This window comes from Lineus longissimus, chromosome 11 (genome assembly GCF_910592395.1).
Source record: "Lineus longissimus chromosome 11, tnLinLong1.2, whole genome shotgun sequence".
NCBI classification, from domain to species: domain Eukaryota; kingdom Metazoa; phylum Nemertea; class Pilidiophora; order Heteronemertea; family Lineidae; genus Lineus; species Lineus longissimus.
In genome coordinates, this window is record NC_088318.1 from 11070521 (window position 1) to 11085814 (window position 15294).

A 15294-nucleotide genomic window follows, 5' to 3' on the forward strand; every position below is an offset into this window, starting at 1 on the left:
ATGATGACAGAAAAGGGTGGTTTATTTCAATTTTGTGTCGACATGATTGAGGTCACGTGACATAAAAACAAAACAATCGCACACACCCGTCCAAAAAAGGCACTTTAAGAAAAACAAATACGTTTTTCCAGCTTAAAACCACACTGACGACTAAGTTATATTGGTCTTCTGCCCAAATCTGAAGTATCAAAATGAATCACAAACTAGAACTAGCTCTATTTAGCAAAAGTTGCGTGAAAAATTCGGGTGAGCGACATTCTGCACCCTAGCGGCCAATAATTAAACTACTTTCAGCCGTCTGCTCCGGTCTCGTTAGGGAGTTTTTCCCAAATGTACGCGATGATGACGTGCCCCATTAACAGGACGTAACATCTATTTTAAAATGCGTTTCCAAAGTGAATGCATGAGGACAACCTATTTGTGTCGTATATCACTGGAAACGCCCGATTCCCGTGAATAAGGACAATCACAATGTATTACATTACCAAAACAAAAATGTGTCGGAAGGAACTATATGGATGGTCCCATCGCACCCCCCCCTCCAGCAGTATGACACAGAAGGGCTAGTTGACTGTCCACCGGGGGGGGGGGGGTTTGGGGGGGGCTTCCCCCCAACGCACTGGTAAAAAGCTATGTCGACGGAGGGGGGTTTGTAACAGCTGTAGTTGTTAGAGCTTGCACTTAACATATGCTCGTAGGGGGGTTCGGGGGAGCTCCCCCGACCTAAAGGGGGGCTCACTAAGTCCTTGACTTTACATATTAGAGTGGTTCTACTGTAGTTCGAGACAGCTTGAAAAACGCAAGCCCTTCGCCCAGGTCACAGGTAAGCTTAAAACAATTGAATATTGATAACAAAATCAACTTCCGTGGACATCACTGATAACCTGTGTCCAACGACCACCACAAGAAGGCACAGTGCCACACGCATGATCTCAAAGTAAAGCTCAAAGCCGTTTTGGCCACCGGCAACTTTTCAAAGGTTTTCATAGATATGAGAGGAGCTGGTTCATCAACTGATATAAACAAATCAAGCTAATGACCCTGAGATCATGCAGTATGTTTTGCTTGACTAAGAAGTTTAGAAACTAAAGATTTATAGGAATCTGATTTTTAGTGAGTCAGTTGGTCTTATCTTGAATGATTTGTTAGAGAAGCGGACATGACCGGTAAACCGACCATACATCACGAAGTTATCTTCCAAGACTGAGCCCTGTTTGAAGCACAGCGGAGGACGACCTCGCCGCGCATAGAGAGAAGAAACTAACTGAAGGACACACAGCCCGAAATGTGACATCCACCGACCTAAACATTTGATGGTGTCGTCGAACGCCATAACAATAAGAAGCTAGAGGGTCATCCTGAGATTCAGGTATTTGATACTCCTAAGTCATGTACAAAATATCGAGAGGTGGAGTATATTGAACACCACTGGTGCTAGGGTGTTTGAGGAGAAGAAATTCAAAATTGCGGGCAGATGCCCGGTCCAATCCATCCTCCTCGCGCATGACAGGAGTTATATTTTTTGATGATCGGATATTGTGTCTCCTTTGTAGAATGCGATCCAGTCATTTCGATAGGTCCTCTAGTGAGTAGATGAGGTGCCGCATTCGTCGCATTATTGGTTGGTCACGGACCTGGAAGATACTAGTTATGACCCACTGACTGAATAAAGATCCAGGCTACTCTTTGTCGCATCACGTCCGAAGGTTTTATCTGCCGGAGTAATCAATACCGAAGATAGCGCTGCGTCCAATGTGTCTCTAGTCCTCGATGACCGCCATAACTGTCTTCCGCAGCTGCTGTATTTTTAGACCTATAAATTTACCTAAATGTGTTATGATGTATTTACCAAAAAGCACACCAATTATGGACAGAGTTTGAGGTGTAGTGGAACGTTTTAAAATCCACTCAATGAGACCTAACTATCATGTGGAAAGGAAGGATATCTCAATTTGTCCAGTGCTGAGGTAAATGGAGTCCCTTCTTGAAACTTAGCCCAACCTATTGTTGAATTAGGAATATTGATTATGGTTAGAGCACGGATGCATCATCCTGACAATGACAATACAGCTTAAAGATTTGTATTTGAATTTGAACATTTCAAATTGCGTCAATACCTACGTACCACGGCTCACTGTGATTTTAGGGGACAACTTGAGTGTGGGATATATTTAGGTGACCAGGAGGATAATGCGCCTATTCGCCTCCATGCACCTCTGTAGTAACAAACTAAATGCTGATTGCTAATGATGATTTTCGCAATTGTTGTGAGGTGGTTTTGGACATGTCTTGCAAATTTTAGCTAGGCCGAATTGCAGCATTGCCGTTGTGTAGACATATATATGCAGGTACTACATGTATACAAAGTTCCAGCTAATTCGTATGCATACTGCACTACCGCATTGTGTGTGACTGCATTTCTATTTGCCTTGACCACCAGTAATTACAAACGGCCTAGCCCTTTAAAACATCACTACATACGGAAATCTCAAGTGCCGGCCACCCGGTAAGATTTGGTTACAATGAATATCATAAATGTATACATGATGTAACACCAAACATGGACAAATGTCCGTTCCCAGATGGTACTTGTATGATGAAGATAAGATTCTGGCCCACAAATATAGGCCTTCATCAGTCTGTTTGCCTTCTCCTCCCCTCCCATTATATACCATGCTGGCGTGAATCCAAATCAAGTTACCGCTGTTGCCACCTATGGAGATAAGTAAGCACGTGAATTGTCACAGGGCCAGTGATAATACAAATGCAAATGAGCGAACCATCCCGGTATATACTCGGTATTACTTACTGGACTCCGAGTGGAAGGTATAAAGGTGGATTCATACTCCGACGCACGACCATCGCCGGCGTCGAACGCAGCGTCCTGCGTCGGTCGCCTATGCCACCGCACGATTTTGTAGGCGTCGTATCGCGTGACTATGAATGCTCACGCGATTATATGTGAGGAAGCTCAAGCGTAAAACGACGTAATCAATTCCCATTCCCCGTCTTTCCAGTTTGAACTAGGCGCCTTTCAAAATATGCATAAACATGAGTCCTTGGTCCCATGACCAGAAAAGTGATCATTCATTGGTACGACGCCGTGATCGGACGCAGAGAGTTCAAATTTGTTGAACTCTTTAATATCGCACGCCGACCGAACGCGCGTCCGGACGCCGATGGCCATCGCCGTCGCACGCGAAAGTATGAATCAACACCACGACGTCGGCGTCGAGAATTTGATCGTGCGTCGGTCGCCGGCGGTCGTGCGTTGGAGTATGAACTAGGCTTAAGGTGTAAGAGGAGCTACGAAGCACGCTACTACTGGAAGTAGTAATACGAATTAACCTCCCCCCAATTACAATTTTTATCATTGATTAGCCTCTGGTATACTCACCAGATGTCAGGGCGAAATTGCTAGATCGGCCATGCCCGCTATTTTGTAATTGTCTCGACCATTCAGGGTACCTCCATCTTGAATACGAACTAAGCGCACGCACGCACACAGCCGATACAGAATGACAGGCATTACGGGGTAATTTCTGATTAAACGCGGCGGGTCACATGGACAATACTGGAGCGATTGTCACCATGTTACGCCCGGCAGCTATCATGCATGTCGTTGTATGCAATGTATTGTTATCTCTGTTGATAATATAGATATTGACAACTTCGGGTTACTCCCACAACAGTTATCAGCATCACTTATCAGTCATATACAGGAACCTGAGAAGCGACATCATGTCTTCATACTGCTGCAGGATGTATCGTGTTGCGGTCCTTGTACTTATTGTGGCCTGTATCAAGGCCCAAGTTATATATCACGAAGAAAGGGTAAGAGGTTGTTTTTCTGTGGGAATGAGGCCTTCTGTATTGCGAGTATGAATCAGTGAGAACATACAGATGGATTTATACTACAATCAAGATGTACAGACCGGGGGAGCTGGCTGTACGTACCCATAAGTCTTTGCGGTAGTCTCGCGCGTACCGGATATAACCCATCAAGCTTTTCTCCTTCAGAGAAATACTGCGTTGCGCTCAAGTGCCTTATAAGGCTGTGAACAAAATTAACGTTCGACCAATGAGAAAGCCACATTACCCTGCATACGAGGTTGGCGAGTGATCACTAAATGACAAGTAAAAATAGAATCAGACCACATGTTTCTATATGTCAGAATGCTGCCGTTTGCGCTGTAGTACACGTGTGTTGTCCAAATTTTCGATTTCAAGCAAGTTTAAGGCCAACCTCGTGTCCACCAGACTAATGCATAATTGGCAGTTGAGCGCAACGCAGTATTTCTCTGAAGGAGAAAAGCTTGATAGGTTATATCCGGTACGCGCGAGACTACCGCAAAGACTTATGGGTACGTACAGCCAGCTCCCCCGGTCTGTACATCTTGATTGTCGTATTGAATCAAAACTCGCTGACTGTAAGGACCAGGCGCTGTGTATACACCAACGTTGAAAACTTTGAGATCCTGGGGGCTCAGTCCGTGATCAGTCAGGGCCTTCCTCTCGTCCAGTCCCTCCGGTCGTCCATCCACATTCGTTTTAGTGGGCCACGATTTCGGTTACCCTCTGTGCCATGTAACATATGGTGTAAGCTAGCGTTCCCTTGGCCCTTGTTACACTGCAAACCTAACTTTGCTATCGCTTCTTGGCTCTGGTAAGGAGGCACTCGTGGCGTCCGATACGTAGTTTACTTATATGTATATTCCTTTAAAAATGTTCTTTTCAGGATGAAGAAGGCTCTGGGAAAGACGGTACGTGTTGTATATAATATCTACATGCAGTTGTACCTTGCTACAGATTGATTCCGCATTGTTTTTCACAATCTTTCCTGACTTTTCTGCATATTGGACACATCCGTGTCTTTCTGCCCGACACGCACATGGTTTCTTTACACCTTGCATGACCCGGCCGTATCCCTTTCTGTTCCTTCAGAGAAGGAATGCCAGGAAGAAGGTGGTCAATGCCGGAGACCATGGGCATGTCTGAGGGATGAAAAGCTGCAGATTGACTTCGGACTGTCAGAGGAATGTCATGGGATATCAGTCTGTTGCGTCCCGGAAGGTAACAAAGACAACTTTAGCTGAAATACAAAGTTTTAAACATTTTTCGCAAAGTGTCAAACCCCGCAATTAACTGCAGGACGGAGTTGATTTGTTCGACTACACTGCATGTATAACTGCAGGTGATGTAAATTTTAATGATTTCAGAATCCGATAAACTGGATTAACTCGGATTAACTTATGCATCCAATGGCGATAGCGTAAAGTCATTTGACCACGACACGATCTCCCCTGGTATGGTTTCCCTTCATATCATTAACAGCTAAGAACGAATGTGAAGAGGAAGGAGGACAGTGCAAGAGAGCAAAGACTTGTATCAGGGACACCCGAGGCAAGATTGATATTGAGCTTTCGCAGGAATGCCCAGGAAGATCGGTGTGCTGCGTCAAGAAGGCTCGTACGTAAATGCCCTTTCAAACTCTTTTGCGTGTTGGAAAAAATCGCAGCGATCAAAATTATGAACCATTCTTTACTGATCTTAATAGGAGCACACACATGCTCCTCCCAGAGACAGAGCTTGATCGAAATAAAGAACACTTCGGCCCAAACGAGACCGAATGCATTTTACAGTAAAATTAGTGCTGAACACCACAACCAATGTATTTTTAAATGAAATGTACATAAAAGGTCTTAATTTGTTCCAAATTACAGCTGAGAAAAGCAAGTGTGAGAAAAAAGGCGGTGAATGCAAAGGAGCAATGAGATGTCAATTTCATGATGATGCGAGAATCAACTACGGTCTTTCAGAAGACTGCCCCGGTGTGAAAGTCTGTTGCGTTCGTGAGTAGGTCTCATACTGAAAAACACATGGTTTTAACCTGACTTCTTTATAAGTGGTCCCTCACCAGACGCGAGATGAGTAAGCAGAAGGGGACATATATGGAGATGCCACGATCGCGGTAATACACCGACTCGTTAACAGTCCAAAATTGGCTCTTTAGGTACCCCAGCCTGAAGGAAGGCGTTTTGTTAAACTACTAGATTGGTTTGTGCAAAATCGGCAAAACGCTAGAGTTAGTGCAGTTTTCTCATGCATGGGATGGAACGGACTGAAGTCAATATAATTTCCTTTTTCTGACAGCAAGAAAGAATGCATGTGAGAGGGAATACGGTCATTGTCGCGGGGCACGAAGTTGTGTGAGAGGTGCCAAAGGCCAGGCCGCCTTAGGATTGTCACTGGACTGTCCTGGAAATACAGTTTGTTGCGTCAGTAAGTAGGCCATTCGCCACTTTCCTCAAGCAGAAATCATGTAGGACTTTTGACCAGTCAATAACGCCGTATGTGATCATGGCCGTGCTGTCTGTTCCGAACAAGCATGATAGCTCTCTTCTGATTGGTCAATACCTGTCAGGAAGTCCCAAATTGCAGCTAGAGGAAAGTAGCGAATGCTGACACTCAAATATCTTCTTCGCGCGCCTATTATCTGTCTTTTACTTGCTATTATGGTTTGCCGTTGATTGGGTTGCATACTCACTGTGATTGGTTTCAACAAACCAGTTCTGGGATAAACATTGGTATTTCAACAGAATTAGTGATAACACTGTATTCTTATTAATCTATTATCGTCTACTTGCAGATATGAGACGAGGATAGGTCGTGCGGAGCTTTGATCGATGCCTGTAGGGTCGGACCGACGGGATAGAAGTCAATCAATGCTATTTCATTGTGGTTCATACTAAACTAACTTATACCTGAACATTAAACCCCACCCAATCGGCTTGAATTGTGATGTAAAGGAATTTTTTCGACGTGAATAAATGAAGCTGATTTTTAAATGGCTTTCACTGTTTTGGGTAAAATGACGCCTAGCAAAACGCGGATACCTGCTCACGATGGACCACGGTTTCTCCCCTACAATCGTAATATAGAAATGTTTAAGATGCCAAGATGGCAAAGAACACTATTGTCTGAAACGTTGTAGAGGGTTTTGGGTAAAATGACGTCTAGCAAAACGCGGATCCGTGCTCACGATGGACCACGGTTTCTCCCCTACAATCGTAATATAGAAATGTTTAAGATGCCAAGATGGCGAAGAACTATTGTCTGAAACGTTATAGAGGGTTGCATGTCTCATTCTGTTCTGTAATATTTTGTATAAAATAACAAATTTGCATTCGATGGCATGTCCACAAATTGATTTCGTTTTGTTTGAGATCTTACAATGTACACCTTTCCATGTGCTCGCCCGCACAGGAAGCTTCAGTGACATACCAAGCTGGCGATTCAGAACAATGTATCTACAAATCTATATTTGTCTCGTTGAAAGTCAATTTGCTCTCATGTTTTCACAATTTCTTGTTCCCACGAGTTGTCCAATGTACTAGTGTTATATGAAAAACTTAATTAAATTTTCATGCCACGTACACTAATTTTGGTCCCTATGGAGAAATAATTCTTTGTTGAACTTGACTCTTCCAACTTGGTAATAAATCTGTATCACGACGCCCACGAGAAATTTAGAGTAAAAAAATGTTCCGTACGATTCCAGTCAGGTCCTGTCGAGTAAAGGCTCGTGACTGTTCGTAAAGTGGATTTTGATAGAAAGCACCCACTAACAATAACGTTTTGTAATCTCATTTTGAACTTTCATATGGATCGTGAGCCTATTCAAAACGGATTGTTTTTGATGAATTAGGTGATTATGTACGCCGCGCGCTGGATACGGGATGTTGGTTCTAATATGGTGGGACAAAACCATCAGCCGATACCCAGTTTAACGTAAGGTTAGCCCCTCCAGAGGCTGTAAATCTTGACAAGGCAGTTTATAAGAATAGTGACTGCCGGTCGTCAACAGAGAGTTTGGAAAGAACCAACTAAACAACTTGATATAAATTTCGTACTTTTCATCAGGTAATTTACAACTATAGAATAAGAGGGATAGAGTGAAGAGTTCTGAATTAGGCCTAGGAGAAGATAGAAGAGGAGACGGAGATGCCCTACCTTTGCCATGGAGTCATACCAGGGACAGGCACACACTCGACCGGTTTTTAAGAGCTCATAGCTCAGAAACGCTGCTGGGGAATTCGGCGGAATTCAGTTACTTTTAGAAATCAGCCGCGTCCCATGGCATGCGTCCATCGCCCAGGTCGGTCGAAGGGGAAAAGCCGCAATCTCTATAGGTCGATATGTTACATATCGGGAGTCGAACGTGTCATCAGACCATATGAAATGACCAATCAGAAAGGGCAAACGCATTAAATGAAAAGCCTTAAACTCGTGATAAACGCACGTTACCTGAATCACTATTGGCTAACCTTGATACATATCAGACTGGCTATCACAACCACCTGTCTGATTTCAAAATGTATGTTAAAAGGCCAAGCACTATCAAGTCCAAATATATAATTATACAGTGTTTCTGGACACTGTAAAAATTACATCACGTTATTTTAAGGTTCATTCTTCATATAAAAATGGAAGTGACTATTTGGCAAGCCCGGTTTACCAAACAGCGACTTTTTTTTGTCCTAAATGGAGAGCCGAACTCATTAATATTTATAAATGCCCAAGGGCTCATTAATATTCATAAGTTAGTAATGCGCTGGAGAGGCTCAAGTAAGTGAGGCTGGAAAGGGAGAAGGGAAAAAATGGCGGAGCCCTCGCCACCTTTGCCGATTTCGTCAGTGGAAAAGTTGCGCGTGGGGGCTTCGTATGGCTCTTTTGAAGATTTGGAGAAAGCCCTTGATGAATATCAAGAGACAAGCTTCACTGTTTTCATTTCGCTTCAGAGGAATTTGGTTACTCTAAAGGAAAAACCGCAGTAACAGACCATTTTCAGATCAATACGCCATTATGCATATTCATGAGTAGGCGTGGTTTATTCATCGGCTTGCCAAACAGGAAAGAAATTTTGCTCTGTTTGGCAAGCCCGGCTGGCCGAACAGGGTGGCTTTTTAGTGCTGTTTGGCAAGCGCCTCTCCAAACAGGACAAAAAAAGATGCCTGTTCGGCGAGCGGCTTGCCAAATAGACCCGGCCTTTATAAATATGGAGAGCAGCACCATGTATGCATACTGAACTTCCAGCGATATTGCCTCCGTTACCTCCGCCCATACTGGACGCGCGATGTAGCAATGATAATACATTGAGGCAAGCCTTGACATTGAGGGTCAAGGTGCGTGTATGACGCCATCACTAAAAGTATACGGGCATCCGAACTGTAGCAAGGCAGGTATGATCCGTGCTCTGAAATCATCCACTAATTGGCAGCATGATAGTTGGATCCTTGTGATATCCTCTGCAAAACAATTTTCTCTGGGGCAAAATCACTGTGTGCGTGACGAAAAATATTAAATCTAATTTTACATCCCAGTGCCTGGCCCCACCCATTTCAGTGGTCAATACATGTATATACTTTTGCATCTAAGCCGTAGACTCCTATGCAGTCCATTTTGTCATCCTGATGGTCTTTCCTCGATGGAAGACAGGGCGAGGCTGGTCCACTGCCTCCAGAGTGTACAAAGCGTCACATCAGAGACGGGTAATCAAGAAGCTTTCGACTTGAAACAGATGGAGCTGACATAGGCCTAGATGCCGAAAAGTCAACATTGTGCCAAGCCAAGCTTTAAAAGGCGAGATGAGCATTGAAATGCATTATCTATCTCAAGAACTTAGGCGAAGATTCGTAGATTCGATCCGGAGACCATGGCAATATTGATACTTTCTGTTGGTAAGTATAATGCACACACAAGGTTTCAGTTCGCCAAGTAGTCCCAGTAAAATCTCAGAGAAGTCCTGTCTGTGGGGATTTTGGAGTTGTTATGGCAGGATGGTGGTTCATTGTTCATAGGCATATCTATAACTTCGAAAGAGTGAAATCAATATTTTGTCCACCTTAGTGCAGAAGAGAGAACTGGCTACAGTTCGGCAGTATTCAGGGATTTTGGTTGAAAATGATTTCTCAACAATATGGCTATTTCCATGCATAACTTTAGGCTTGGGTGAGAATGAAGATCATTAAACTCAAAATAGAAGTGTTGGGAGTTGAACGAGATTCGATATGCTTTAAACTAAAGGTGAAGTGAACTGGTTACAACGTTTTGTCTGAATTTATAGCTGGTTGAAATACTATTACTCTGGCAGCTAAACGTCGACCGGAGTAACCTGTTCTCCAAAGTTCCCCATATCATAGTGTTTCTCAGCAATTGATTGACGGGAAGAGATAAATTTATTAAAACAGATAGGACAACCAGAAAAACGATCAGTATCTTCTCCGAGTGCTCTCGGAACAGCGGGGCCACGCATGAAAACAGAAACTCTTGTGGACTTCCCGCCTGCGCGAAGCGTCTACCATGAAACCAGGCCTTTGATCAGATGTGATCAGGTGTAGTACACCATTGAAATTCTGTCTTTTCAGTTCTGGTCCTTATTGCCCAGTGTCGCCCTGGTAAGTGAAAAAATCTAATTTACATCAAGAAGACATTTTTTGATCTATAGGCATAAAGGCAACGCTCCTCATGCACGCCCTCAAGTGCTCCGTTAGTTTTTGTTTTAAATTTGGAAGCAATGTTGATTTGACGATATGTGCATCTGATATTAGATTGTGGTAATTTGACATTGTATTTAAATGTAATCGATTGAAGCTGTTTGTAGACGAGTGGAATTTAATCCCAAGAATGGGGTTGTTTGGCAAATTCATAAAAACCCTCAACCTTCCTAAGTTACAGGTTGGCCCGCAAAAATAAAACCTCCTTGTCTCACTTTTAAGAAACTGTGGACTCCTACACCGACGCATCTAATCCGGAGCACCACTATCTAATCTCTCATATCATGAGGTACCAGAGCGATGCAAAGACGTGGCAGGCAGCTAAGGAGTTCTGCCCTACAGTCGGCGATAAGTTCGTCCTAATGAATCAATACTGGCCGTGGACTGCCAAGGTCATGTGGGAAGAAGAAGTGTAAGTACACATGGCTTCAAAGCCATATAATCATCGGCGAAGTTACAAAATTTCCAAAAATCCGTTGAACTCGAGAGTTAATAAAAATGAACCGGGGCCTTATTCATGAAGCCTTCTTAGGCCTTAGTAAGCGTTTACGTACTCGTAGGTCGTTCTTAGCGAGTTGCCTCATATTCATGAAGCACTCGTAACTTCAATCGATTTCGTAAGTCGTTACTAGTGTTATGTGGGGTGTTTTCGGCTTCGTAGCGTTTTCTTAGACAGTTAGCGACACTTTTACATGCAGCGATCATGGCAGCGGCGTTGATCTTGTTAGATGTGGAAGCCAGACGGGCTTTACGAAGGCAGCGTGTGTTTAGGAGACCGATTGCAGCCTCTTGACGTCTATGATGCATTAGATTTGTATCAGCGCTACCGGATGACTAGACCAGTCCTTCTTGAAGTCATCGACCTGTTGGAGGACGAAATTGCCCCGGACACCTTGCGCTCCCATGCCGTACCAGCATCTCTCCACGTTTCCGTTCCGCGCCGATTTTTCGCTACCGGAAGTTTGCAGCTTGCCAATGGCGACATGGCAAGTGGCTTGAGTCAACCTACAATATCAAGGATTGTCACCAGAGTTGCAGCCGCTTTAGAACGCAAAGCACGGCAGTTTATAACATTTCCTAGAACGGCTGACGAGGAAGAACATGAAAAGGAGGGTTTTTACACAGAACGGCACCGGATTCCAAATGTCATCGGCTGCATAGATTGATCCCTTATTCCAGTAAAGTGCCCATCCGTAAACGAGGCATCATACGTGTGCAGGAAACAGTGCCATGCGATAAATGTACAGGGTATTTGTTCTCATGATATGAAATTCACAAATATCGTTGCCCGATGGCCAGGTGCCACACACGATGCGTTTATTTGGTCAAACTGCAACTTGAAAGTAAATATGGAACGTGGACTACTTAATGATGAAGGGTGCCTTCTAGGTGACAGTGCCTATCCACTCAGACCCTGCCTCATGACACCAGTTTCTCGCCCGGCAGATGCAGCCGACAGACGATACAACGTTCACCACAGGCGAGTTCGAAGTATCATTGAACGTACGTTTGGAAGATGGAAAAATCGATGGAGGCTCGGTTCATCACCGTTTTCCTTTTGGCAGCCTTCTGCTTTGCCTTCGACTTCAAGACATCCCATTTGTGATGAACCGCCTTTGCAGTCCTTAGGACTTTTCCAACACTGTTGATTTTTCTTGTTATTTCTGTCCACGTGTCGGCCTTCCTCTTAAGCGTTACGACATCGGAAAATTTGTGGTTAATCACGGACCAATTCAATTCGACTAGATCAACTAACTTCATAATTTCACTTGGCGAGAAATTGGCCTTCCGGCGATTCCCCTTTGCCTCCTCACGTTGCTGGCTAACAGTCTTGCTCCGCGATTTCTGACTCTCCGATTATCTCTAAAACGACGTAAGCTGGTCCAGTCACTGTATAAATATTCGTTTCAGACAATGAGGTCGTGCGCAAGTGGATTACATAACAAATCCATGACTGTTCAGCTCAAGCGCGTTCACGCCAAAAGGGTGTTACGAGAGGTTTAGGAAGTAACGCGGTAGTAATACGTTAATAATGCTTTGTGAATAATACGTAGTGGCTTACTAGTATGGGCGGTTATTACCGCAAATAAAGACAAACCAAAGCAAAGACACTTGTGTAGCATATCAAGGACACGTAGATTGATACTCCTATGTGTGCCACATCAAAGACATCTGAAATGCATGCAATACCTATTTGGACCATACACCACGTCAAAGATAACGATGCGAAGTCAACAGACGGCGCCACCGTCTTGGGAAAAGTAAAAACGACATCGACAACTTCAGGTTTTTGTTGATATAAGCGACTAGCGGGAAAATGCACATGTGTTGTTATTGCATCTATTCGTAGTAGACTGTTGTATTTTGAGATCCCCTTTCTTTCCCAGTTATATCATCACTATCAGATTCCAAAATTACGGTGGCTGGGAAAGGACATCACATGATTTATTTTTTTTCAACATAAAATTTTTTTTCTTCATGAAATATCTCGATCGATGGACTTATTATCTCGATCGATCGAGATATCATCTCAGGCGATCGAGTTAATTATCTCGATCGATCGAGATATCATCTCAGGCGATCGAGTTAATTATCTCAGGCGATCGAGATGTTATCTCAGGCGATCGAGATATTATCTCGGGTGATCGAGTTATTTATCTCGGGCGATCGAGATAATGGGTGATATGAATAAAGACTAGCAAATGCTTTTATCTAAAACTCCATGTACATTTACACTACACCTTTCTGTACAAAATTGAAGTAAAAGCATATGCTAGACTTTATTCATATCAGCCAATATCTCAGGCGATCGAGATAATATCCCGATCGCCCGATATAATATCCCGATCGCCCGAGATAATTAACTCGATCGCCCGAGATAATATCTCGATCGATCGAGATAATAAGTCCATCGATCGAGTTTTTTAATGAAAACAAATTTTCACGCTGAAAAAAAAAAATTTCTGCTGAAAAAAAAAAAATCATGTGATGTCCTTTCCCAGCCACCGTACAAAATAGCCTTATGCCCTATTCGCTTTTACAATTTATAAACAAATTCATCAGGTTCATTTCCATTTTCATGTAAAACACGTTGCTTACAACAATAAAAATAAGTGCGTTGTTTTGTCGTTGAAGATAAACTTTATTGATCTAACAGCATCCGGCCGCCAGCAATCTACAGTGGCGCCGCCTGTTGACTTCGCATCGTTATCTTTGACGTGGTGCATGGTCCAGAGAGGTATTGCGGTCATGTCTTATCTGTGCTGTGTATGGCTCATGAAAACAACTGTCCATCCCGGAGAAGTTGCGGTCTAGTTTTATCTATGCTGTATCAAACAAAAACAAAACATGCATTCCAGATGTCTTTGATGTGGCACACACAGGAGTATCAATCTACGTGTCCTTGATATGCTACACAAGTGTCTTTGCTTTGGTTTGTCTTTATTTGCGGTAATAACCGCCCATATACTAGGCTGTTACTAAAGTCTTACTAAGAGCCACGTAAATCGTTCTTAGTGACAAAGTTACGAAGGCTTCATGAATACGGTCCAGTTTCTTGTGGCCAGCTCAGTCTAACAGCAATGAAACTTACCCCGCGGAATGTCGAATCGATATGTTTTAAAGGGACAACTTGCACCTGGGATTAACCTGCATGACCAAGAGGATAATACCCCGAATTGCCACCGTGTACCGCCACGTGTTCTATGACATGAATGCCGATCTAAAATAATCATTTTCGTCAGTGTTGCCAGGCAGTTTTCGTCACGGCATTTGCATTTCAGGCAGGCCTTTGGTTACACAATTCAGTGATTTTTCAATTATCCTGTTTGGTCCTGGTCCTGCTGGATGCCAGTGTTGAAAAAACAACGAATCTCCTGCCCAGGTTGTTCCTTTCAGATCGGCGGCAAGTGACATTTGTTGCATTGATGACGTGATCATAACTAGATTTTGATTAATGCAAAAACCTTTCCTGTGATCATAGTTTTATCATTTAGGGATTGGATACACCGGCATACTTTTTCTTGTTCTTTCAGACCTGCTGGTGTGGATAAGATTTGGGCCCGCATTGAATGCAACTATTACAAAAGGAATGATCATTCTACCTACCCAGATGAGCTGTGCAATTCCGTTAGACCGTTCGTCTGTGTGAAGACAACCCGTGTTGAAGTGCCTGTTAAAGACTTCAGTTAAGCAATAAAAGATGATTGACTATTTCTGTTGTTGTTACATGATATATCACTTTCGCCTGAAGAGCGGTAAAGCTTAGAGGAAACCAATCTTGACTAACGAGGTTTTAGTACAATAACTGGAAGTACAGTAGAACCTCCATCAGCGGACACCTCTCTAATAAGGACACCCTCTCTATTAAGGACACTGGTTTTGGTCCGAAATTGGTTGTTACCATTCACTATTACCTCTCTGATCAGGACACCTTGCTACTAAGGACAGTACTTTTCAGTCCCAAGGGTGTCCTTAATAGAGTGGTTCTACTGTAGTTCGAGACAGCTTGAAAAACGCAAGCCCTTCGCCCAGGTCACAGGTAAGCTTAAAACAATTGAATATTGATAACAAAATCAACTTCCTTGGACATCACTGATAACCTGTGTCCAACGACCACCACAAGAAGGCACAGTGTCACACGCATGATCTCAAAGTAAAGCTCAAAGCCGTTTTGGCCACCGGCAACTTTTCAAAGGTTTTCATAGATATGAGAGGAGCTGGTTCATTACTGATATAA

At 43.4% G+C, this 15294-nt stretch overlaps 2 protein-coding genes across 3 annotated transcripts; both read left to right on the forward strand.

Annotated features, from left to right (window-relative positions):
- The first annotated feature begins 3727 nt into the window (after positions 1 to 3727).
- On the forward strand, positions 3728 to 6817 carry LOC135496197 (uncharacterized). Of its 2 annotated transcripts, XM_064785373.1 has the most exons (7): positions 3728 to 3834; positions 4739 to 4763; positions 4945 to 5073; positions 5335 to 5469; positions 5724 to 5852; positions 6154 to 6282; positions 6650 to 6817. In XM_064785373.1, exons 1-7 carry the CDS (start codon positions 3742 to 3744, stop codon positions 6664 to 6666), a joined length of 657 nt encoding a protein of 218 aa, XP_064641443.1. In that variant the 5' UTR covers positions 3728 to 3741; the 3' UTR covers positions 6667 to 6817. The 2 variants fall into 2 exon arrangements, with proteins under 2 accessions (XP_064641443.1, XP_064641444.1); XM_064785374.1 differs by lacking the exon at positions 4945 to 5073.
- Positions 6818 to 9649: 2832 nt separating this feature from the next.
- LOC135496343 (uncharacterized) lies at positions 9650 to 14768 on the forward strand. The gene is made up of 4 exons (XM_064785623.1): positions 9650 to 9740; positions 10428 to 10457; positions 10779 to 10968; positions 14591 to 14768. The coding sequence occupies exons 1-4, from the start codon at positions 9716 to 9718 to the stop codon at positions 14745 to 14747; spliced, it is 402 nt and encodes a 133-aa protein (XP_064641693.1). The 5' UTR covers positions 9650 to 9715; the 3' UTR covers positions 14748 to 14768.
- Positions 14769 to 15294: the final 526 nt, after the last annotated feature.

What these genes read in the sequence shown, in the direction of transcription:
- LOC135496197 (XM_064785373.1), top strand. Translation starts at nt 3,742, where the DNA reads ATGTCTTCATACTGCTGCAGGATGTATCGTGTTGCGGTCCTTGTACTT. An exon ending in AGTCTGTTGCGTCCCGGAAG is followed by an intron (nt 5,074 to 5,334) that starts GTAACAAAGACA and finishes TATCATTAACAG; the next exon opens with CTAAGAACGAATGTGAAGAG. An exon ending in GTGCTGCGTCAAGAAGGCTC is followed by an intron (nt 5,470 to 5,723) that starts GTACGTAAATGC and finishes TCCAAATTACAG; the next exon opens with CTGAGAAAAGCAAGTGTGAG.
- LOC135496343 (XM_064785623.1), top strand. Translation starts at nt 9,716, where the DNA reads ATGGCAATATTGATACTTTCTGTTG. An exon ending in AATATTGATACTTTCTGTTG is followed by an intron (nt 9,741 to 10,427) that starts GTAAGTATAATG and finishes CTGTCTTTTCAG; the next exon opens with TTCTGGTCCTTATTGCCCAG. An exon ending in TATTGCCCAGTGTCGCCCTG is followed by an intron (nt 10,458 to 10,778) that starts GTAAGTGAAAAA and finishes CTCACTTTTAAG; the next exon opens with AAACTGTGGACTCCTACACC.